Below are 25599 nucleotides of genomic sequence, written 5' to 3'. Positions count from 1 at the left end.
TTAAATGTATTAAATTTACTAACTCAGCATACTTCAATCAGTTAACAACTGCTCAATTCATATCATATCCTGTGCCTATGCTAGCGCCATTCTGGAGGTTTTTTGAAATGTTATTTAGTGCTGAAAGTGGGACACTTTTTCAAGCTTCTCCCATATGAGACGGTTCCCTTACCTCTTCCCTCCATAAATGAATCTAAATGAAAAGAGAATCCATTTTATTGCATACATTGAACAAGCTCTCATCGCTCGATACGAAGGCACTGGGTATCTTGTCTGACCACGATAAGTTCTTTAAAAAATAAATAAAACACCTTATTACGTCGCAATTTTATTTAAAATACTAACTAACCTAGTATTAATACTGCAACGAATATTTCTATTTATTGCACACAATCATTTTAATAGTTATATGGAAGAATACAAATATTATGAATAAATAACTAATTTTGACTTAGAGTTACAACATACAATAACAGATGGGGTTGCCATATCCAAAATGAGCATTATGTACTGACTGCTTCATTTGAGTGTATATAGTCTGCCTTCTTTACTTTTTAGTCACGCAACTGTTTTTATACTGATTGAAGTTAATGTCAAACGAACACGGAGACAATAAAAATTGAACCGAAAAAATATTTAATTTCTATTTAAATTAAAATTGGCAATATTTTTATGTTATAAACTAGTTCTTTTCTTTCATCGTAGACAATGTGATATTTATAAATTTGAAAATAAAATCATTTAAACATCTCATTAAGATCGATTTAGCTGTGACGCTAGAGAAATCAACAAATCTGATATTATATTATAAATAATAAAGTGTATCTCATAATCCTGTCAACGGGTGAAAGATTATTTGGTTTAAGCGACATTTTTACAACTTTACAGTAGAGCCGTTTAAAATTTAAAATTAGGAATAAATATCATAACAAAAAACACTTCTTCAGCTATTTGAATGGAACTTAATTAAAGTTCAATTAAAAACTTCGAACTGTTGATGATAATACCAAATAAAACGCACCTTAAAATTACAAAGATAAATGTCACTTAAACCAATTAGCGTTTCAACCCTTGCTGTACTTTTTCAAAGTCAACGTTTCCAATTGCATGCGTCAACTGTCACTGCTTCAGTTGTCAATGTCACACTGATTGTCAGAGCAAAGTGACAGAGCACGCGATATTACTATTAATGACAAGTCCACGTAATCAACAACATAGTGGCTAATTTTGTAAATAAACACTAAATACGCCTGGCTTTTACGATAAATAGGTGTATTTAAAATTATATATCTTCTAAACGAGCACATATCAAAAACCAAAATGACAGATTGACTTTTAATATTTTGTGTTAGTTTAAAAAAATATTTCTGTAGTAGCGAGCCGGCACAGGAGCTCACACGCAGCCCTGTATCTAGTATATACTCATCTCTGAACCAACAGAACGTTCTGGTATCTGTTACGAGCGCGCAATGTATACTCGTAGTATCGTCATGCGCCCTGCCTATACATTGCGGTTTAGCTTCCGGGGCTATACACTGATACAACCATGTGGCTTAGAGACTTGAGATGAAACTCTATCAAATGATATTAATATACATATATAAACTGTTAAAATTTTACTGGTTGTAGGACCTCTAGAGTCCGCGCGGGTAGGTACCACCACCCTGCCTATATCTGCCGTGAAGCAGTAATGCGTTTCGGTTTGAAGGGTGGAGCAGCCGTTGTAACTATACTTGAGACCTTAGAACTTATATCTCAAGGTGGGTGGCGCATTTACGTCGTAGATGTCTATGGGCTCCAGTAACCACTTAACACCAGGTGGGCTGTGAGCTCGTCCACCCATCTAAGCAATTAAAAAAAAACCAAACATTACTAACATTAAAAGTCAATTCATTTAAGGAAAACGGAAAAACGTCAATTGTACTTTGACACACAACGACAGCAAATTTCAACATTCCTACGTCACGACGAGCGAGCAAGCGAAACGCGAGATATATAGCCGTCTCACTCATGCATTAGGTTCAAGTCCGTTTCGCGCGACAGAGACAGAAACCGCGGCCCTGTCATCCGTACGTCGACTCCGGGGCGCCGACGTGGCAGTAGTCCGTGAGTGGGAGTATCACGACTTGTATCTGAAATGAAGAAGTCGATTACTGTCTCCGTGGTGCAGTGGTTAGCGGTACTGACTCTCGAAGCCGAGGGTCGTAGGTTCGATTCCCGCATTGGGCAAACATTGTGTGATAAACAGGTTTGGTGATATACTGTAAGGTCATTTTAATACGTATAAGCCGCACTAATAAATTTAACGAATCTAAAATGGCGTCTCTGCACCTGCACTGACAGATGGTAGGGTCAACAAAAAAAAAACAAAGATAGAAAGAAAAGTTGTTTATTGTAAAAAAATCTAAAAAAACAAATGAGAATGTACTTTACTTTACTTTGTGCCCTGGCAGAGGGAGAGGTCTCTCATCTGGGATGCAACTTGCGTAGACACTTTTGCTGCCAGTCATCTAAGTCGCACAACTCGATAGTGAAAAAACTCGAACTCAACAACGAAGTCAGAACTGACATTTTTTTTTTTTTGCATTCAGTCGCGCCGTGTGCGACTAAAGACAGCAATAGTTTAGAGTGAAAGCGCATGATCGCCATTTTAGATTCGTTTCTTTATTTGCGCGGCATAACATTTGACAATTCATCAAAATTTAATAACGTCACCTTGTAATGGCGGGCATAAAATAATATATTTTTTCGTTTTGTTAGTTAGAACTGCACACTTTTTTTCGATTACGATTACATATTTATTGTAATAATGACCGATACGAGTAATTTTACGATTTGCTTTCACTAATAAACCATTCTAAACATAATAAACAATTTCTGATCTAAAGAACTGAACGTTGTTACAATGTTGCGTCATTTAAGTAATCGATGTTTTTAAGCAGGTCACCTCACTATGATGATAAAACTGACAGACGTCAAATGTCACCTATTAAAATGACCTCACAGTATGTATATATTTAAACGTATATAAGTATGTATGTCAGTCTGGTACCCATAGCACAGGGAATCCCTGAATGGGGCTGAATGATCGGGCGTACTTTGTTCCCAGTTATAAAAATTATAAAAAAAAAATATGTATTCTACCTGAAGCCGACGATGAAATATGAACAAACCTTATGTCACGCGCCGTGGGGTAGGATAAAGAAAACTCTTCATCAGAATACTAATTAAAACTAAGTTTAGTTATTATGACACTTAAAGTAGACTTCGCTACTTCGCTTCGAATAAAGCTGCCTTCACGTCGCCAATGCCTCGCACGCTTAAATTCATATCGACTATGTCTACTTAGCCTTTTCGGACATGTCATGCGGTCCTTAAGGCATAGTCTGGAAAACCTTCTCATTCTTAGTCAAGTTGAGGGGATACGAGGAGAGGATCGAGAAAAGAAAAGAGTAGGAGGCAGCATCCAACAGACGTTCCACCTCGCAGCGGACCGATCTTCATGGAGAGACTTACATACGTGTGGTCGAGAACCTCAGTAATGAGGGAACGACGAAGAAAAAGAAGAATATCTACAAATTTCCAGAACATTCCCGATAATACTATGGGTTGTTTCGATATCTCTAGAACGTAGTCTCTGCAAATTCTCTCAGGTTATGCCCGTGATCTAAGACACCAGTTAATAAGTAAAACAATGTAACTGTTCTTCTTTTTCTTCACCTTATTCCACTAGGTGGGGTCGGCACAGCTAATTTTTCTCTTCCATTTTCTTCTATCAGCCGTTATTTCAACACTCACTCCTCTCCCTCTCATATCAGCATTCACACACTCCATCCGTGTCTTCTTCGGTCGACCTCTTCCCCCTGTATCTTGCACTACTATTTCCACGAGAGCAGTGCTTCGCAGAGTACCACTGGATCGGAATCGTAACCCACTGAAAAGATTCGGCGAGAAACTCATTGGGCTGCGTGGGTTAGTTTTGCGTATCTTCACCGCCTGGGTTGGATAAGAGTTGCATTCATTGAAAATTGAGTCGCGCTCTTATCGGTTCAATTAGAGTTAGAGAATATATGTGTCTAGTGATACCTTGAGCTGGTCCCCGTTGGCTCCAAGCAGGTGTTTGACCTCCGGCGTGTCGCACGCGTCCGTACACTTCGCACAGCGTCTGTAACATAACGTTACATTAATGCATGCTATTTTGAGTTTTTTTATATCACGGTAATTAATTGAATAAATTGAAATTGTTATATGGTATAAAATCGTCACCTTTGTTGCGGACGCACACGTACCTGTGCGGCGGGGGCAGGGCGCGGGGTGCCCACTACGTACCTGTGCGGCGGGGGACCCACTACGTACCTGTGGGCGGGGGGCAGGGTGCGGGGGACCCACTACGTACCTGTGGGCGGGGGGCAGGGTGCGGGGGACCCACTACGTACCTGGGCGACGGAGGGCAGGTTGTGGGGGACCCACTACGTACCTGTGCGACGGGGGGCAGGACGCGGGGGACCCACGACGTACCTGTGCCACTGGGGGCAGGACGCGGAGGACCCACTACGTACCTGTGCCACTGGGGGCAGGACGCGGAGGACCCACTACGTACCTGTGCGACGGGGGGCAGGACGCGGAGGACCCACTACGTACCTGTGCGACGGGGGGCAGGACGCGGAGGACCCACTACGTACCTGTGCGACGGGGGGCAGGACGCGGAGGACCCACTACGTACCTGTGCGACGGGGGGCAGGACGCGGGGGACCCACTACGTACCTGTGCCACTGGGGGCAGGACGCGGAGGACCCACTACGTACCTGTGCGACGGGGGGCAGGACGCGGGGGACCCACTACGTACCTGTGCGACGGGGGGCAGGACGCGGGGGACCCACTACGTACCTGTGCCACTGGGGGCAGGACGCGGAGGACCCACTACGTACCTGTGCGACGGGGGGCAGGGCGCGGGGGACCCACTACGTACCTGTGCCACTGGGGGCAGGGCGCGGAGGACCCACTACGTACCTGTGCGACGGGGGGCAGGGCGCGGAGGACCCACTACGTACCTGTGCGACGGGGGGCAGGACGCGGGGGACCCACTACGTACCTGTGCCACTGGGGGCAGGACGCGGAGGACCCACTACGTACCTGTGCGACGGGGGCAGGGCGCGGGGGACCCACTACGTACCTGTGCCACTGGGGGCAGGGCGCGGAGGACCCACTACGTACCTGTGCGACGGGGGGCAGGGCGCGGGGGACCCACTACGTACCTGTGCCACTGGGGGCAGGGCGCGGAGGACCCACTACGTACCTGTGCGACGGGGGGCAGGGCGCGGGGGACCCACTACGTACCTGTGCCACTGGGGGCAGGGCGCGGGGGACCCACTACGTACCTGTGCGACGGGGGGCAGGGCGCGGAGGACCCACTACGTACCTGTGCGACGGGGGGCAGGGCGCGGGGGGCGGCGAGTACAGCGGGGTGTTGAGCGCGTCGAAGTCGAGCGCGGCGTCAATGTTCAGAACTCTGCAACACAGAAGCCACGTCATGTCGTGCTCACTGGCCGCTTATCTCATGCTGAAGGCAAACACAAACCACGATATGACGCTTTAAATTCGAATTGTAACAGATTACTTTTGAAGTGAAGCTTCTTTAGGCGCGTTGAGAGTAAAATTTAACTAAAGACAGATTCGTTACAGCTACAGAGAAAAGATACAATTTAGGAAGAGCGGAGTGAGTAAATAGACAGCGTCTCGCGAACCACTCGACCGCACAGAGAGGGCAAGGACAAAGCGAGCTAAGTCATTATTTAGTTCAGCGACATCTGATGGATGTTATTTAAACTACTACACTGCAAGGTCAACGACTTCAACAAATTAGTTTCTAAAATATTTTCAGAGAGTGGTATTTTAAATAAATTAATAACCATTTTAATTATCTATACTGATATTATAAAGAGGAAAGATTTGTTTGTTTGTATTGAATAGGCTGCGAAACTACTAAACTGATTAAAAATTCTTTCACTGTTTGGAAGCTACACTGTTCCCGACTGACATAGGCTATCGCGTGCCCTGCGAAAATTATTGATGATAGAATAAAATAATGTACTACGACTTTGTAGAACACAATATTGTTTACAAAAAGTGTCGGGACAGCATATGTCTAACTATTATAGTTATGCCGCAATAAGTGTTCTTTTATTTAAAAAAAATAAAACCGCGTCAAATATCGTTGAAATTTTTGTTAAAGACCCGAGCGGAGCCATAGCGGGCCGCTATTCACTAATAAAATTATTAAGTAAAACCTAGTCTCGTTCGATAACCATCGAATAGGTATCGGCAACAACTACTTTGTGTTGTGTGACTAGGAGATGTATGGAAATGGTAGTGCAAGGTAGAGGGGGAAGACCGAAAAAGACAGGGATGGAGTGTGTGAAGGACGATACGAGAGAGAGAGAGATAGAAGTGAGATTTGAGATGACGGCTGATAGAAGAGAATATAATAGAAAATTCGCTTTGCCGACCCCATCTAGGGGGATAAAGTGGAGACAAAGAAGAAGTTGAGAATTTCTTGCACGCGCACCAGTTTTTATTTACATCGTCTCAAACTTTTTGTCGATGTGTTGCATGTCGCGTGACGGTCGGCCGCGGAGTAGGGATAAAGTGAATGGCGCTAGTCAGAGCAGCCAAGACCAATATGGCGGCGGACTTAGTCTACTTTTATCCTTTCCCTTGTCATTCCAATTTTCCAAGTATAAATATACCCTTAATGGAATATTATTCCAAAAATTTTTAGTTCAATATCTGTAATGTGAAAAAAAAATTCTATTTTACCGTGGTTTCATAAAACCACACACACAATCCTTTTTTTATTAAATGCCAAATTCAATTAAAATCAGATTTAGTGTTAGAATGTAGAGTGTACTTTACCTGTTTTGCGCAGAAAATCTGTGTACACGTTCGACAACGGACGACACGTGCTCGACGCCCTTTTGCACGCCCCACACCAGCACGCCGATCTGCGGAGCGACATAACTATGGAGGGTGGAGGTAAGGAGAACCGTCTCATATGGGAGAAGCTTGAAAAAGTGTCCCACTTTCAGCACTAAATAACAGTTCAAAAATCCTCCAAAATGGCGCTAGCACAGGCACAGGGTATGATATGAATTTAGCAGTTGTTAACTGATTGAAGTATGCTGAGTTAGGAAATTTAATATATTTCATGACTAGAGTAGTTAGTGACATGTTTAGGTACATAGTCCAAATTAATTTCGTCAATATAACCTAAAAATTATTGCTGTGGTAAAACGTGGAGACATCGATTGCATTTTCTTATCAGCTTTAAATAAAATACTTTTTGTGATTTTGTAGTGCTTACTGTTATAAAAGTTCTTTCGTCCTTTTTTATTTCTCTATCTTATTGTAATAGCTTTCAGCGCCTTTTTTTAAATTTACCGGTTGCTACTGTAGCGCCACCCTTATTTAGCAGATTTTAACGGACACTTTTTCACACACGGGGACGATTCTCCTTACCTCTGCCCTCCATAGACACAACCTACACACCGCGCCTCGATGAGCGCATTGTCTATGTATAAATATAGTGCGTTTCAAATAAGAATTTGCACGTCAATGACTTTGATCTGTCAAAGTTCCATTGAAAAAAGTATGGATAGCAACAACAACAAAAATTAACTTAATTTTTTTTCCTAATTATGAAAACTATTAATATGTTTGCGTATGTATGTGTATATTTGTTTTAATGAACCATACACACCTATATAATTTTCTTGATATATTGAGTACTGGTCAGGGTAAATTAATTAATTACATTTTTTACGGGGTGTTTTGTAACACGTTGTATATTGTAAATCGATTTAAACTAGTGCAACAATGAACTTAAGACATTTTAGGAAAAAAAATACAATCATCATCACATTTTTTTCTTCTTTTATAAGCTCACCTTGACTCTGACGTCGGGCTCAGTTTGTTCTGGTTCCCCGTACTGGTCCAGCGCGGGCTCCGGACAGTTCTGGCACGTGATCGATATGCGCACTGTGCGCAACACCACCTCCGGAACCTGACAAGTTCGTACTATTCTACTACCAACGCCACAGACAAAGAATGTAAAGTTTATCGAATTTATCTACTACTAGTAAAGCGGGTCGCGCTTCGCTAATGGCTAATTAATTACTGGTGGTAGGACCTCTTGTGAGTCCGCACGGGTAGGTACCACCACCCTGCCTATTTCTGTCGTGAAGCAGTAATGCGTTTCGGTTTGAAGGGCGGGGCAGCCGTTGTAACTATACTGAGACCTTAGAACTCATATCTCAAGGTGGGTGGCGCATTTAGGTTGTAGATGTCTATGGGTTCCAGTAACCACATAACACCAGGTGGGCTGTGAGCTCGTCCACCCATCTAAGCCATAAAAAAAAAGGTTCCATCACACTGCCTATTCCTGCCGTGAAGCAGTAATGCGTTTCGGTTTTAAGAGTGGGGTAGCCGTTGTAACTATACTGAGACCTTAGAACTCATGTCTCAAAAAGGTAGGTGGTGGTGGGTTATATTATTATGCTATGTTGAGTGATCTGTTGGTTCTCCTTGGAATAAATAAATAAATAATGATTCTAGGGAATTTATTAACCATTTAATATCATACAAGAATACCACACTAAAATTAAGAATTGGCATAGTATGGTATATTTGAATTAAAACAAACACTGGTTAAATAAGTGTTGCCATAAACAACCGACCTGGGTTGCTGTTAAAAAAAATTAAAATCTTAACTTACATCATAAGTACCGGCCCAGACAATGAGCAGGCTCTTCTTGAACCAGACGCCCTTCGGGTACAGGTCCACGGTCCACTCCAGAAGCTTGTCGTGAGGGGGGACGTCCGACATGGTGGGGCGGGTCGAGAATATAAACGTCCTCGTGTGGTAGCATGGGAGGGAGTGGAAGTTGTCCACCGCTGTGGAGAGTGTCAATACACTTTTGTGGTCATTTGGCAATTTAGTTTTTATTACTCGTGTAGGCAGATTAATACCGCCCGCCTGATGGTGAATGGTTACCGTCGCTCATAAACTTCAGCAATGCCAGGGAGACAGTCAAGCCACTGCTTAACGCTAACTCCAGAATAGTTAAAGAAGTTTTAACTTTATCCTAAATTATATTATCAAATTTAAATGAAAGACGTATCGACACTTTTATCATTAAGGGTATTTTAGACCCCTGGTTTTGGTACACTTCGTTCATCATTGCAGAGATACTTTCCATTACAGAAGTGTCCAGAGAGACATCACAGTTGGGTTTTACAAAGCCCTGGACTAAATTCAGACCCAAACCAGGGCACCTTACAAATTTGAATCCACGGTTTAGAAGAAGCATCCCCAAAATATCGAAGCAGGTTTTGGTATTTATTGGGTGGTGATGGTATTATTTTATTGGCGCAAACAGGCGAAACGCTCCATGGACAGGATTCAATATCGGAAGGCGCGTGCATCGTCAAGTTAGGGCTTACGGTTGCTTTGTGAACACAGCCCTATACCAGTATACGACTTAACGTAGGATAGAAACGTGTCCCCGGGGATTCACCGGGTGTTCCCGGGGGGATAAAAAGTGGCTAGTGAAAGTCTCCGGTTCACGTGGTACCAGTTGATCTTTAGATCTGTGTACTTAGTGCGAGTTTTTCAACGTTCTCGATAGCGTAAAAGTTAACTCAAATTTGTATGGAGTTGGAACAGCGCCCCTAGCGGCAAACGTAGGCAAACGTTCAAACTCCATACAAATTCGAGTAAACTTTTACACTATCGAGAACGTTAAAAAACATTTACCTGGATACAAAGTATCGTTTGTGTGAAATTTTATTCGAATCTGATAATATATAGTTTTTTAACATTGGTAATTTACATCCGAAATTTCGAAAGTTTAAATTTAGTTTTAGTTCAGTTTACGATTCACGAGAACCGAAGAATATAATGAATATTAAGTGCTTTTATTATGACTAGAGGTCGGAGTAGGTAGATTGATTTAAGGTCGTTGACGTCAAACGTAGAGGATAATATGGATATGCCTCCAAAATACCGGAACTTCATATTTATTGTGATATCTGTTCCGGAATTTTGAAATTAGCATGAATCCGTGTTTAAGGTGAAAAACGTCATAATAATATTAATCTACGCTACCAGTGCTAGCTAACAGTGAAAGAAATCAGTATTTTATTTTATACAAAAACACCTTGGAATAGTTACACCGTATTTTTTCCCTTTCTGTTGAATTAGAAATGACGCTTGTCAGTATAAGACAAAACTCAGACAGGGCTTATTGTTACTTTATCTCATAAATATAGAAATTATAACCGACGAGGATCAAAAAAATTTTTTCTCAATTTAAAAAAAAACATTATGGATAAAATAGCATGTCCATATTATAATATCTTGACGCAAGTATATAAAATCAATCTACCTACTCCGGCCACTGATTATGACAGAGGAATAACAGACATGCAGTAGGTACGTTCGTTTATGATACGAATGTTGGATTACCCAGGATGGATCCCCACGTGTCCTCGGTGTACAGTCGAGGGGTGAACAGCATCCGACCCGCCTCCGTCTGCTGCACCTCCGCCACCCGCTCGTACTGACCTGCGCGACCACAAACCAGTCCCTGTAGCGGCGGCAGGACCACCAGGTCTCCCACGGACCCCTGGGTACTCTTACTATCTTTAGTCTTAGGGGACCGATAATTTGTTTTTTTTATTGTATTGATAGGTGAACGAGCTCACAGCCCACCTGGTGTTAGGTGGATACTGGAACCCATAGACATCTACAACGTAATTGTATAATATATATAAGTTCTAAGGTCTCAAATACTAACTATACAGTTACAACCGGCTGCCCCACCCTTCATACCGAAACGCATTACTGCTTCACGACAGAAATAGGCAGGGTGGTGGTACCCACCCGCGCGGACTCACAAGAGGTCCTACCACCAGTAAGTACCCTGCATTCTGACGTTACCTGACTGGTAGCTCATGGCGATGGCCATCCGCTCCATGAAGAAGTCCTTGTGCTCCTGGGTCAGCGGACAGAGTAGCAGCTTCGCTAGCTGGTTCGGACACATCATCGGGAACCTGAAATATATGGGGCTGAATGGGAGGAAACTTCAGAAAACGCTGAACTAGAATACTAATCGTTTTCAATCCCGCCAAACGCTAAAACTCGCGGTTATCTGAAGATTCTAATTTTGATTGTTTTAGTTAACGTTAATGTTGTAAGCTACTAACCAAGCTTTTTGTTTATCACAAATATTATTTATTATTATCAAAATAATATCGTAAATAAATTAAGATTAAAGTAATTTAATTTGTATTTTTTATTTGGAGGTGAGGAGTTAGTGTTTTAATTAAAACACACGACCAAAGAAAGAGAAAAATAATAGGAAATTAATATTATATTTCGCAGGCCTAACTACAGCGATGAATCGTATTCGCTCATTATATTTATTATCTCCATTTTTCTCGACTGCTCCAGTAGCAGCAGTATCGAAGGTAACGTGAGCCATGATGCCCAGCGGACGTACCTGATGTGCGAGAACACGGCCGCCACCAGCGACTCCCAGTGCAGCTTCTTCTCTGCTTCATTGAGATCAGTCCTGTCCAGCTTCTCCCGTTGCTTGTTCAACCATCGCACCACGAACCTTCAAGAATTAACATGCTCTTATAACAAGATTATTGGTACTGGTGGTAGGACCACTTGTGAGTCCGCGCGGCTAGGTACCACCTTCTGCCTATTTCTGCCGTGAAGCAGTAATGCGTTTCGGTTTGAAGGGTGGGGCAACCGTTGTAACTATACTTGAGACCTTAGAACTTATATCTCAAGGTGGGTGGCGCATTTGCGTTGTGGATGTCTATGGGCTCCAGTAACCACTTAACACCAGGTGGGCTGTGAGCTCGTCCATCCATCTAAGCAATAAAAATAAGACTCTTCTGAACTCTTCAAATATAATAATATAAACATTTCGTCTTCTCGCGTTTAAGGTTTAACATATTGTGATATTTTTAATATCAATCATCTTTGCAACATTTCTTTTTAATTTTTACCAGTTACATTATCTGTCTTTTAAATTAAGTATTAATTTTGTTAATAGTTGTCAAAACATAGGTAAATAAAAAACTAAAACTAAACTACGTTCTTTTGACAGTATTTATGAGAAAAATACGGGTGATACCAAATGATTCCGCATATTATTATTATTTTTTTAATTATTTTTTTTGCTTAGATGAGTGGACGAGCTCACATCCCACCTGGTGTTAAGTGGTTACTGGAGCCCATAGTCATATACAATGTAAATGCGCCACCCACCTTGAGATATAAGTTCTAAGGTTGTATAGCTACAACGGCTACCCCAGCCTTCAAACCGAAACGCATTACTGCTTCACGGCAAAAATAGGTGGGATGGTGGTACCTACCCGTGCGGACTCACAAGAGGTCCTACCACCAGTAAACAGAGTAAAATTGTACACTTTTAATTTGAAAAGACGATTCGTTAATCAGCTTACTGGTATAAGGTGATCTCATTGTGCAGCACGAGGTCCGTGTGCTGTAGCAGCTGCACCAGCGTGTCTCCCTCCAGCTCGGCCAGTGCTGCTTCAGACCACACCCACTCCACGTTCCACTTCACAAAGTTCTGGCAAGCCTGGAGCACAACTTCAATTTAATCTGCCTCATCAGAAATCTTGTTATCGGCACGAGTCAACCAAGAACAGTAATTATTATTATCACTACATAGTATAAAACAAAGTCGCTTTCTCTGTCCCTATATCCCTATGTATGCTTAAATCTTTAAAACTACGCAATGGATTTTGATGCGGTTTTTTTAATAGATAGAATGATTGAAGAGGAAGGTTTATATGACGTATAATAACATCCATTAAATAGTGGAGAAATCAATAAGAAATTACAGTTTCCGAAGCGAAGCGAGGGCTGGTCGCTAGTTTAACTATATATTAATACGCAAGAACAGTGCTTATTTATCTATATATCAATACATGAAGCAAAAACCTTGTACCCCTTTTTACGAAAATTACGCGCACAGAGAAGTATGAAATTTCCCACACTAATAGCGAATATATAGGAGTGCAGAAAGCTAATTTTTTTTAAATAATGCATAAATGATACATTAAATCAAGAAAGAAAAAAAAACGTTATACACACTACCATATATTTGACACAATGTGTTTTATTAGACTCTTTACTGTCAAACTTTTGGCGAAATCTGTGATTAAAGTATAATAATCTTTCTTTGACAATAGAACCATAATAATGTTCAAATTTATGTTGTTGTTGTTGTTGTAGTCCTAGGGTACCCCGCTGGTACATAGGGCCCTCACAAGTTGTCTCCACTTTACCCTGTCTTGCGCTTGCTCCTTGACATCACTCCAGGTCACGTTGGCAGTCCTCATCTCACTCTCTACGGTGCGTCGCCAAGTGTGTACAGGGCGACCAGGTCTTCTCCAATTTATAATTTCAATTAATTATAGTCGAATTTCAACTACTGGGGGACCACTAGTATTGATTAATTTGGTAATGGCAATTCCCTATATTACAAGTATTCCTTAAAAAAATTAATCACGTCAATTATCTTGACTGTTTTTAGAAATAAGTAGCAGTACCGGTTAACTTTAAAACTCTACCTTGGCAACATCATTGTGTCCGCAACCCATGGTGTATTGCATCCAAGCTATGAGTTGTCCGCGCTTGGCAGCTTGGGCAATGTGCTGTGACATATAGCTCAGACATAATGTCACCAGATCCTGGAAACCAACCAAATTATATAGATCCTATTAAATTATATTAACGGTATATGATATTGTATATGTTTCTGCTGATGATGCAGCCTACATCCATTTATTCTTAATTCATACTAGCAATATTTAAAAGGTGTAAGTTAAATTGAGAGACTCATTATTGTGGCCTGAAGAATGGCTAGTTTATTAACCAATGTAAATAATTATGTAAAAATGTCAAAAAATTTATAACCAATGTAAAAAAAAATATACATATTTATAAGCTAAGTGTGTATATGTCGGAATCTTATTTTGACTGACTTCAAGAAGTCTGATTAACTTGAAAATTTGCACACGCATGAAGGACCAATAACAATACAGTTATTTTATAATTTTGCTCTAATATTCTGACCAGTGTCTGATATGCAGATGTTCAGTAGTAGATGAAAATTATCGTTTGCTATTTTCTATTTAAATATATTGGTGTGTTTAGACTAAAAAGGTTTTCGACTATCTCAACCTTAATACTCGAAATTTAGTTTACCTTAACATTATATTTGTCAGCGAGTGACAAGACTGGAAGCACTGTGTGATAGGATATCCTAATCTGACCCGTGTAGAAATACCTGGAAACATTTTATTTGTCTCATTTAAATATAGTATTTTTAATTTATTTTCATAATCTACTTTATATTATAATCTTATTAAAATTTTTTTAAAAACTTAATAATCCAAACAACTCTTTTTATATGTTTAACCCTCTCATTACAGCAAGCTTTGCTGTAGACTCTGAGCTGATAATGCGCACATCACTTATCCTGTATAGATAATGTTTTTCAGCCGGTGGCGTTTTGTGGTAGGTGAGTATAGTTACTTTTTTTTTAATGCCTTTGTAGGCAGGCGCATGGCCCACCAGATGGTAAATGGTCACCGTTGCTCATGGACGTCAGCAATGCCAGAGGTAGAGCCAAGCCACTGTCTACCAAACTGCTACTCTTTCTTGCTACTGCTAGTAGCAAAAGCCTTAAATAATAAGGAAAAACTTACTTTAGAAAATGTGGGAAGACTGATGCCGCAGAAGGTGTCTCCTGTAGGACTATGCGACTTTCCCTCCACTCACTCCATTCTCTATTCATTAACATAACCTGCAAACAGGCTTTGAACTAAAACCTCTTGTGTGTGTTATATCATTATTCCTTTGAGCAACCTTCATCGATTTGAAAGAAGTGCTTAGACGTGCTTGCTCTTAGAGTGCTTGCATTCATTAAGCTCTTATAACTACAGCTATTTGAATTATTGTTAAAAATATTACTTACATAATATACACATAATAATTGACATTTCAAAAAATTAACATGCATTAAATTCTCTATTCTCTAGTCTATAGAATAAAACGAAATTCAAAACCAAATTCATGAATGAAAACTATCTAATTTCCAAAAAATTAATTATATGGGTCTGTTTATTTCGAATCTAGTATCAATTAACATAATAATATGAGTATGTTAAAAAAATGAAATGTTGTCAATTGTATATTATTATTACAATATACAAACATTACCACATTATTCTTATCTTCAACATAATACTGCACAGTGATATCGATTTAAATAAACTTACTGTGCAGATATTTCATATTATTTCTCAAAAAAGAGTTTTTATTTATCTATTGCCCTTGTAGGCAGATGAACCACCTGATGGTGAGTGGTTACCGTCGCCCATGGACTTCAGCAATGCCAGGGGCAGAGCCAAGCCGCTGCCTACCGCTTAATACTCTCCACAAGCCTCGTTTGAAAAAGAGTACAAAAACATGAGTGTTATAGCAATGTATCTAGTTAAAAAATTGTAATTGGTCATTTAATAATTACCTGAAAAACTTCACTACTAGCACATAATATTAATCGATGAGCTGGGTATCCAACTCCAGCTACTTCGAGGGTCAGATCACTCATCAGCTGCTCAGCATACAGAGTTGCTATCTTCAGCAGCACACTTTTTGAATTATCCACCTGTAATAATTATGTCATATCACTTGTTGATATATATTCACCAGGTTTATTGACAGGCAAAAACTTCTAACATTAGCATAAGTGTTGACATTGTTAATGGCATGAGCAACACTTAACAAACATGTACATAAGTCAAAACAAAAAAATATAATCCCATGAATCAACTAGCTCATAGTTAGTCTTGACAGTGACTTGTAACTTTAGTCAAATTTTGTAACAACTATTCAAACCTTTCAAATTAGGATGCATTTTGGATATGTAGCAGAAATAGATCAAGTGGTAGTATCTACATAATATGTGGGCTCTGAATATGCTCTTAAGCCAGTAATTACTAGGAGTTATAACTTTGCAGCTATAAATCATTACTAAGCAATGTTATTGTTTCATTTTGGAAACTGTTGATAAAAACATTTAGGACAAATTTTCTTATAAAAAGTGTGGTTAAATATCTGGAGACCTACAGTGTGATATGTATATGCTACAGTAGGATCTTTCGGACTGCAACAACTTTGTTGCAGAACAAACAAATTGCCCTCCGGGTTAAAATCTTCATTGAAGAAAAAATATTTCGAAAATTGCATTCATTAACGTTTCATAATTGTTCGCATTCATAATTGTTTCACAAAACGATAGTTTTAATGAATTTAAAATTTTATGCCGGCTTTGAAATTAGACCTCAAAAGCGTAGACAATAAATTGTGTTGTAGGAAACCAGTGGTTTATTTTCTCAGTATCCATTTTTTTTTCTATTCAAGTCGGCTTTTATAGCTCTATTAAAGAAATAATAAATGCGAGTAATTTGGAACAAAAACGTTTCAAAATACTTTGCACCAAGACTCCTGGGTCATCTAGAAATTTATCCGATTCTCTTACAGTGCCAATTGGCAAATTACTAGATAGATTAAATACAGCTCACCTCAAGGTCCTCGTTTGGTTCAGCATCCTCAGGTGGTTTCTCCATCGAAGGATTCGGTCCGTCCACTGTCAGGTAGCTCATGTCTCCCACTCTTGGTCCATATGAATAAAACGACAACTTACAACAATACGCTAAATATAGTCTGAATGTTAGCAGAAATCAAGATTTCGATTATATACATGTGTCATAACTTTTTTGTTTTCTTTATTCTTCAATTTAGGCACCTACCATTAACTTTGATTCGCTGTCTGGCTGTCACAAGCAACGACGTATTTCATTGTCATTTGTCATTGTTTTATAGTGGGTGAAGGCACTGATATTATTTGCAGAAGTGTAGGAGTGAACATTTTAACGTAGATGTACAGTTATGGCATCTATTAAAGATTATTTCCCCTATACATCATAAAGCTTAGATGGTTGTAGTTTATATAAAAAGTACATAAATGTTGAAAAATTAAACAATATCGCTGGAGGGAACTTCTCTGATAGAATAGATTTCATGTAGGTAACAAAATATACCTATCAGCATAGGTAGGAAAAGAAAAAGAAAAAAAATTGAACTTCGACTATTTGACAGTTTGACATTGGCAGTTACAAATAATTGGCAGTAAACAAACTTGAGTTCAGTGGTGAAATATGAAATAATTCAAAACGTTAGTGATTACGGTGATTACGTGCTTAAGTTGATACTATTTTTTTAATTAAATTGATCATGTAAATAGTTGGTAAACTGCAAATAAGATAAAATATTTTTTCTGACCGAATTGGAAAAACATCATTATAATTTATACAATCATGGGACCGAAAAAGAGGAAGAACGTTATCTTTTTAACTTTGTGTGTGGCTATAAGTTTTATAGTCTACCAGATGTATTTCTTATGGTCATTCATGTCTGAAAAATCAGACAGGACTAACATGATAGTGCCTATCGTTGATCACTCTATAATAAAAGAAATTAAACACGTTTATTCGAACGCGGATAAGTTTATAAACGAGAACGGTGTTATCCGAGGAGTATTTTATCCGAACATGAAACTTTACCGTCCCGATTCCAAAAATCAATTAAAATGTTTAAATTCAGAACAGAGAATACCATATGAATATTTAAATGACGAATATTGTGATTGTGAAGATGGAACAGATGAACCTAGTACCACCGCATGTGCTAATGGTACATTTTACTGCGATACACAGTATTCAACGAAACCCACAGCTATAAATTCAGTGCCTTCCGGTAAAGTAAATGATGGGATATGTGACTGCTGTGATGGTTCCGACGAATGGTTAAACGGAAACAAAAAACTACTTTCCCAAAGTTTACCAAAATATATAAGGCATTATGTCATGAAGTGCTCAAATAACTGTAAATGAGTGTTAATTTATGTAGTATTAAAAATTTTAACTTTTTTTTTCAACTTGTTTCATTTAATTTTTTGAAATATAGATACATATTTTTAATTGAAGATTAATAAGGATATTTTTTTTCCTTGTTGCTTCTATGATTCTGTGATTAGGAACAGGCAGACACAAAAACTTTATGATAAGTTGTGATCGAAAAATGAAAAATGAATACATCTAAAAGTGTCTAGTCTACAGATTTGTAACTAAGCAAAGGTAAGACTCCAAATTCACAAAATACAAACTGGCTTTGAAGAAGTAGTGGAGCTATTGTTCTGCTGATTATCTGGTGGTAGGACCTCTTGTGAGTTTGCACGGGTAGGTACCACCACCCCGCTTATTTCTGCCATGAAGCAGTAATCCGTTTAGGTCTGATGGGTGGGGCAGCCATTATAATTATATAGAGACCTTAGAACTTATATCTCAAGGTGGTGGCGCATTTAAGTTGTAAATATCTATGGGCTCCAGTAACCACTTAACACCAGGGGGGCTGTGCGCTCGACCAACCATGTAAGCAATAAAAAAAACCAGGATGATAGTACAATAAGATGCTTTCATCAAAGTAGAACATTGGTCTGGTGAAAAAATAACAAATGCTTGAATCCCTTCCTTTTTCCCATCACCATCTGAATTGAAAAACTGAACAATGTGAGAAACCTCTGGTGTGAAATCTTACCAAGATTTTAGCCCTAGTGAAATCACAGATGTTATGAGCCGGGATGTGATGACGGGTTCGACGAGAACGATAACCGGTGCAGCGGTGCTTGAGATAACTAAAAGCACCGTTAGTGGATCGGGAGGATCCGAAATGACGTGTATTGGGCGACGTAGACTGCTTTCCATTCTGTTTGCAGGATCGGGAATGTAGTTACCGGCGGCCACGATGAGAGGGTTCTCGTGTCGTGCCGCTTTCTCGAAATGAGTGCCGATAATCTCACCTATAATACAAACTAAAAAGTGAAAATCCTCTTTCAACTTTTAAAAGTGTAATAATCAAACTTCAACCCCATGAATACGTTTATATGATCCTTCTTCTAACAACGAAGTAAGGTTCTTACACGAAGTTTGCGTTTTATTACGAAAACTTTATGTGAAGCCACAATTTTGGGCTTCCTTTCCTTCCTTTCTCTATCCTTGGCCTCAGCGAAACTAATATGCGCGGAAACGGGCATTATTGACTACCGTAAAGCCTTTTATTTTGTGAATAAGGATCGTTTGGTTATGGTGCGTGTTGACTCCAAAGAGTCCTTGAAAACTTAAAAACACGAAAATGTCAACATTGAGTAAAGCTAAAATGCTGAAATGAAAAAGTCTTCTATTGAGAGTAAACGTATTTACTTCAACTTTTACGGTAGGCAGGCGCTTGGCTTTGTCCCTGGCATTGCTGACTTCCATGTGCGACCACTGTAACCACTTACCATCAGGTGGGCCGTACCAGGTGGCCGTCTGCTTGCACGAGCAAAAAAAAACATATTGTTATGTGTGTAAGTAAAATCACAGTTACAGTGGTAGGTTTTTAGTATAGTTTATAGTATTGTTTTACACGCAAATTGGTTAAATGCGTCGTGTGAATTTTAATGTTACATGATACCGTCGCACACAAAACACCAGTGTTAGGGGAAAAACAAATCACCATCTAAATTTAAAAAGAATACAATTCTAAACGAACCACTAGCCATACACAAAAATACCATATTTGTTTATCTACTTTAATTATTTACATTTGTAAAGTGTGTTATATCAGCTGCAGTCTGTAATTTCTAGTCAATTCATAGTCTCTTCAATAAAGGTCATAATCATTATCTTCAGAGGAAATAACAAAATCAGATAACTTTATTCTTAAATTTTTTTAACAGCTTATCCTTTTTCATTTGCCTCTAATAACTCCAGTGAAAAATCACTACGTTTGGTATAATCTTACCAGTAAATTATGTTAGCAAACCAATCTAAGCGGCCAATTTTTTCAACAAATTCGGCATACTTATTGCATTAAACAATATTCATATCATATTAATGTAAATAGCCGCAAAAGTTGAGCAATTGATAAGTAGGTACTCATTGAACTTCGAAATTAGTTGGTCAAGACAGTTTACAGAGCCTACAAACACTTGACTACGACTACGCTCATTGCTGAAATGATTTGAATATCCAGCTGGTGTTATGGAGTTACCGAAATTAGATTAACACAACGCGAATATCAACTTAACCTATGATACAAACTGTTAATGTTCTTATATAATGATATAGGGTTGCAGTACCACTTATTTTTTGGCTATTTAGAATCACTTCTGAGCGGAGAGCAGAAGAAAACCGTATGCAGCGGTAGCTATCATAGCATATCATATCATCATATTCATATCATCTTATCCGACCGCCTTCCGAGACATGTCTTGTCGGATCCTCCGGATTCACTCCCGTTGCTTTTAGGATCCTCAAGTACCGGTCACCGACCACCGCCCGAACCCGTCGATTACGAGAGTTGGACGAGCAAATTAGCCCATAGACACAGCCCACATAGTTTCTCTCCGGATCTTCTCAGTGGGTCGCGATTCTGATCCGGTTGTAGATTACGAAGCACTGCTTTTGCTAGGGCTAGTTTTAGCAAATTCTCTCAGGCTGAGCCCGTGAGCTCACCTACCCGTCCGGGTTCAGCTGGAATAGTCTCTTACGCTACCAGCGAATAGGCAGGGAAAAAAAGTAGAATTATATGCATATGTTTTATTTGAATATATAAGTATTTTGCAAATGCCTTATTTTTTAATTGCGGTTGACCTATAATCTGAAGAAAATGACGATGTAACATTCTATTATTAAAATAAATAACACACACGGACAAAGGACAAGCAAAACTAGTTCAATCTTCAATACATTTTAATAATAGGTCGATAAAAAAATTTAACTCGCCCTCAAATTTTCGGTAGTAAAAATACAGAACATGTTCATGCTAAAGCATAGGATACATCCTATGCTATACACATACTTACATAGAAATTGAAACAAATCCTCTTCCTACTCCTCCGGGTGTCGTGTTCTTCAATGCTGAGGGTCGTGACCTTTAGGGAGTACTTTTGTTAGAACTATGTTCCTCAATTCCTTACTGTCCTCTGCGCAGTGAATAGCGATATAAGTTTTGAAACAAATAGACAATAGTAAAAGGCAATTTTAAACGTATAATATAATCTAATTAAGGCCTGTTTTTGTGTAATTAAGTGTATTTATTTCATATATGCGCTACATGAGTTGACGAGCTTACCACCCATCTGGTGATAATTGATTACTGGAACCCAAGAGCATATCAATGTTGCTACCTTGCTAGGTGTGAGTTTAAAGTTTAAATTGTTTAACGCCTCTTCCATAAGCCGGAAAAAATTAGCGTTTCACGGCAGAAAATGGACAAGTTGACAATAAGTTTCAAAGGTGCAATAGTATTTATCTTAAGGTATTTGATAATTGACGCGTTGTGTGGACTTCTATCAGCAAGTAGACAAAACCTATCTATCCATCTAACTGTAGCTGCAAGAAATGTTAGATTTTTTTCATTCAAGCTCCGTTATAACGTTGGGACCGTAGCCGCATCGGTCTATACCGAAAATACACCTCGATGAAAATTCTTTTACGCAAAATAAGAAGTCATAATAAATATACCTAAAGACAAGAAAAAAAAAAACAATGATCTCACGAATGAGTTAACCAAAAATGAATATATGGTTAGTTTATAAATATAATGTCGAGGTGGGAGCAAAAGGTATACCAGCGAAATCTGTATAACTTATTAAAAGATCTTGGTTTGTGAAGAACTTCTGTAAATTCTATACTGAAACGAGCATCTAAAACCACAATAGTAGGTTCCTATAAAATTAGACTAGACAGGGAGAAGATGCATGCATTGAGACGGGCTTCTTAATCCTACACCAGAGTCGCAACTCTACTAGCAATCTCCAAATTCTCTCAGCAACACGACGGACCCGGCACTCGCACGGTGAACCCATACATTGATAAGATATTCGTCTCACGATTCATATCTATTATATCATATCTATTACCTTATGAATAATGACCTTCACAATCTAAAATAATAAAAATAAAATATGTGTACACCCGGCTTTATAATTTTGTATACTCGTGGAATTAAACACGTGGCAGATACAACGTGATAAACGGTATTATAAAACATAAGGTAATATCCAAATAGATATAGACATGTACTACTCATTGATTACGATGTACAATCGTTTTGTTAGATTATATCGTAAGTAATCTTCGTTAAGCCTGTATTATCGTAAACTAATTAAAAATTTAATATCTGTCATTGAATTTATTGTTCTAAATCTTCGATTTTGATTTGAATTTTATTGATTTGAAACTTTTGTAGCTAGCTGTTACACGAGACTTCGCCTTCGTGCTCGAAGAAAGAGGTTCGTGTTTGTTGTCGGAATGAGTTGTATTTTCGAGATAAAAAGGTAGCCTTCATTACTATACTGATCTATAATTATTTAAAAATCATTCCAATCTATTGCATCGTTTCAACGTGGAATAAGGACAAATGATGATGCTTTCACGTTTAAAATATTAAATGTAAGGATTTACCTATTTGCCTGACCGCTCCCGAAAAGAGTCTGACGATGTAAGGAAGTCCACTTAGAAAATTAGACAAAACACTCAGCAGCCTAAGTTTCACGTCAAAATCTTAACGAACTTCACGAGTATGATGACCTGAGTTTTGGTTGCTGCTACCTGTGGAGTTCAACAACAGTGCGAGTGGATATGGTGGATCCTTAAGAACATGCCAAGGGCACCTATGTTATTTGTGAACTATGCTAAGAGCATCAACGGTGTCTGAGTTCTACACCAGTCGAGTTATACTATAGATAATATATTTAATATTTAAGCGGTTCTGCCAGAAATAAATACAATTAAGAGTGAGTACCTCGCACCTCGAATACGAAATTCAGGTTCCTATTAATTTTATGAAAACAGGGTACTATATTTTTACTACATGCTTTACATTAGACCAAGTTAGCCTTCATCTTTCTTTATTTCTACGCCTACAACGTGAGCCTAGATTGTTTGGGATGGCCAATATTATATCATTATCAAGTATATTTCTAAAACTCAACTTAAGCACCCAATCAATAAGTGCACAAATGTGGGAAAATGAAATAAAGCCGCTGCCGTAGCTTCTCGGGCAAGAACTAATTTTTTGGTGGACTATATTTCATCACATCTTAGGTAGTTTCATTTCACTTCTACATTTTTCTACTTTCTACTACATTTATAATATGAGAAAAAAATATAATACTTAGCTTAAAAGTCTCGTTCCCCGGCCATGAAATTTATTTATTTATTTATTTATTTATTTATTTGGGAAACAAACAGTACAATACAAAACATACAATATTTTAAAAAAATAGCTAAAACAATAACCAAATATGTTTCCACAATCAAAATCACATATAAGTAGACAGTGAACAAGAAGAGAAATTTAGAAATTCAAATTACAAAAAAACAAAAGCAACACAATACGCACATATCATTTTATACATTAACTCACACTATAAAACTACAACACTTATCGGGCCAAATCACCCTTTAAACACTCCAAAACAGCTTTTCTATATGCTACAAGTGACAAGTAAAAGATATCAGCATTAGAGAACTTAGCATCATACAACCTACAAGATCTACGGACAAAAGAGTTAGAAGCATATTTCGTTCGAGCCGTGGACATGTGGAAGGTCTGTTTAGAACGCGCGGAAATACGACTACATTTAAATGAAATTTTGGAAAGAAGATAGCTAGAATCAATCTCGTTATTTATTATTTTATATAAAAACATTTGATCCCTCAGTAGCCTGCGATCGACTAGAGAGACAAATTCTGTCGGTTCTGGAGAGTTAAAGCGACGACAATGGTATAAAAGATGCTTAAAAAACTTTTTTGGACTCTTTCTAGTCGCTGAATATAAATATTATATTGGGGGTTCCATGTGACGGAGCCATATTCCAATATAGACCGTACAAAACTGTTGTACAACAGAATCAAAGTAGATGGCCTTTTAAAGTCTTTACCAACTCTAAGTATGAAGCCTAACATTCGAAAAGCCTTATTTACTATTTCATTAACATGAAAATCAAAAATCAAACTGGAATCCAAATAAATACCCAAATCACGAACAACTGTGGTGCGTACCAAAGTTTGACCATTAATAGAATAGTCATACAAGATATTCGATCTTCCACGTGAGAATGTTATAATAGTACACTTATTAGTATTCACTGTGAGTAAGTTATTTTGACAGTAAACAAATAAGTCGTTCAAATCATCCTGTAATTCCAAACAGTCGTTTAAGGACTTTATAACTTTATATACTTTTTTGTCATCAGCGTACATAATGAATTTGGATTTCCTGAAAACATTCGAAACGTCATTGACATATATATTAAATAACATAGGACCGAGATGAGAGCCCTGAGGAACTCCCGAGGGAACAGGTGCAAATGATGAACAAAAACCATTGAAAGTCACAGCCTGACTGCGATCTCTAACATAAGACTCAAGCCACCGTAGCAAATCACCGTGGACCCCAAGTCCATGCAATTTCTCAATCAAAATGTCAAAATTTATTCGATCGAACGCTTTGGAATAATCCGTGTACACCACATCAACCTGATGACCATCCTCCATGGAGCTCAATACATAATCCAAAAACTCACAGAGGTTTGTCTCAGTAGATCTATGGCTTATAAAACCATGTTGTTGCTCTATAATATGAGGCCTAATCAATGGAAATAAAAAATCATAAACTATACGTTCAAACATCTTAGGGATGGCACAAATTTTAGAAATTGGTCTGTAGTTAGCTATGTTATGTTTATCACCGCTCTTAAAGACTGGCACCACGAACGACCGCTTCCAAATACGGGGCATAACACCAGTTGATAATGAGTGATTAAAAAGAAGATGCAAAGGGTAACACAGCTGAGCGTAACATTGTCGCAAAAAAACAGGCGGAATACCATCCGGACCAGCACCCTTGGAAATATCAAGATTTTTTAAATATTGCTTGACTTTACCCACCGAAATAAAAAATGAAGAAATATCTACACTGTTAAGGTCGTAAGAAGCAGGGGTATAACTTAACGATGATGTTGACTGTGTATTGTTAGTTAAAAAGGCAGAACCAAAATGAACATTAAATAAATTACATATTTCAGAACCATCAGATGAGCACCTATCATTTAAGAACAATTCGTTAGGAAAATCCCCAGCACTCCTCTTGGATTTAACAAATCTCCAAAATTGCTTACTGCACTTCAAGATATCATCCTCACACTTTGTTATGTGTGCATTGTAACAGCAAATTTTTAAGGCTTTTTGTCTTTCACGAAGAACAGAAAAACTTGAATAGTCGGCCAATCGACCATAACATTTCCATTTCCTGTGAAATTTTCTTTTTTCTTTAATCAACTTGATTAAAGCAGAGGAGTACCAGTAAGGGAAATTGGAGTTACC

The 25599-nt window shown here is 38.6% G+C and overlaps 2 protein-coding genes across 3 annotated transcripts in view; one reads left to right on the top strand and one right to left on the bottom strand.

The window, feature by feature from the left end:
• Positions 1–7113, top strand: part of LOC101744891 (putative transporter svop-1) — a 42454-nt gene extending 35341 nt beyond the window's left edge. The window contains exon 13 of the mRNA XM_062668943.1: positions 7101–7113. The gene's annotated coding sequence lies outside the window, so the exon portion shown is untranslated. The remainder of the gene's footprint in view (positions 1–7100) is intronic.
• LOC101739634 (BTB/POZ domain-containing protein 17) lies at positions 313–17239 on the bottom strand. 2 transcript variants are annotated; one of them, XM_021347391.3, is made up of 16 exons: positions 16918–17151; positions 16690–16780; positions 15633–15773; positions 14812–14909; positions 14309–14390; positions 13672–13791; positions 12538–12674; positions 11559–11675; positions 10997–11109; positions 10523–10621; positions 8771–8949; positions 7943–8059; positions 6913–7001; positions 5420–5509; positions 4087–4165; positions 313–2132 (listed from the first exon to the last, which is right to left on the bottom strand). In XM_021347391.3, the coding sequence occupies exons 2-16, from the start codon at positions 16768–16770 to the stop codon at positions 2064–2066; spliced, it is 1611 nt and encodes a 536-aa protein (XP_021203066.1). In that variant the 5' UTR covers positions 16771–16780; positions 16918–17151; the 3' UTR covers positions 313–2063. The 2 variants fall into 2 exon arrangements, with proteins under 2 accessions (XP_021203066.1, XP_062524926.1); XM_062668942.1 differs by having other exon boundaries at positions 16690–17239.
• Positions 17240–25599: the final 8360 nt, after the last annotated feature.

This window comes from Bombyx mori, chromosome 6 (genome assembly GCF_030269925.1).
Source record: "Bombyx mori chromosome 6, ASM3026992v2".
Lineage (NCBI taxonomy): Eukaryota > Metazoa > Arthropoda > Insecta > Lepidoptera > Bombycidae > Bombyx > Bombyx mori.
Note: the sequence above shows the minus strand (reverse complement) of the source record. Positions and strands in the feature narration are given on the sequence as shown.

What these genes read in the sequence shown, in the direction of transcription:
- LOC101739634 (XM_062668942.1), bottom strand. Translation starts at nt 16,770, where the DNA reads ATGAGCTACCTGACAGTGGACGGACCGAATCCTTCGATGGAGAAACCA. An exon ending in AATGAGATCACCTTATACCA is followed by an intron (nt 11,676 to 12,537) that starts GTAAGCTGATTA and finishes TAATTCTTGAAG; the next exon opens with GTTCGTGGTGCGATGGTTGA. An exon ending in AGCCCGACGTCAGAGTCAAG is followed by an intron (nt 7,002 to 7,942) that starts GTGAGCTTATAA and finishes GTCGCTCCGCAG; the next exon opens with ATCGGCGTGCTGGTGTGGGG.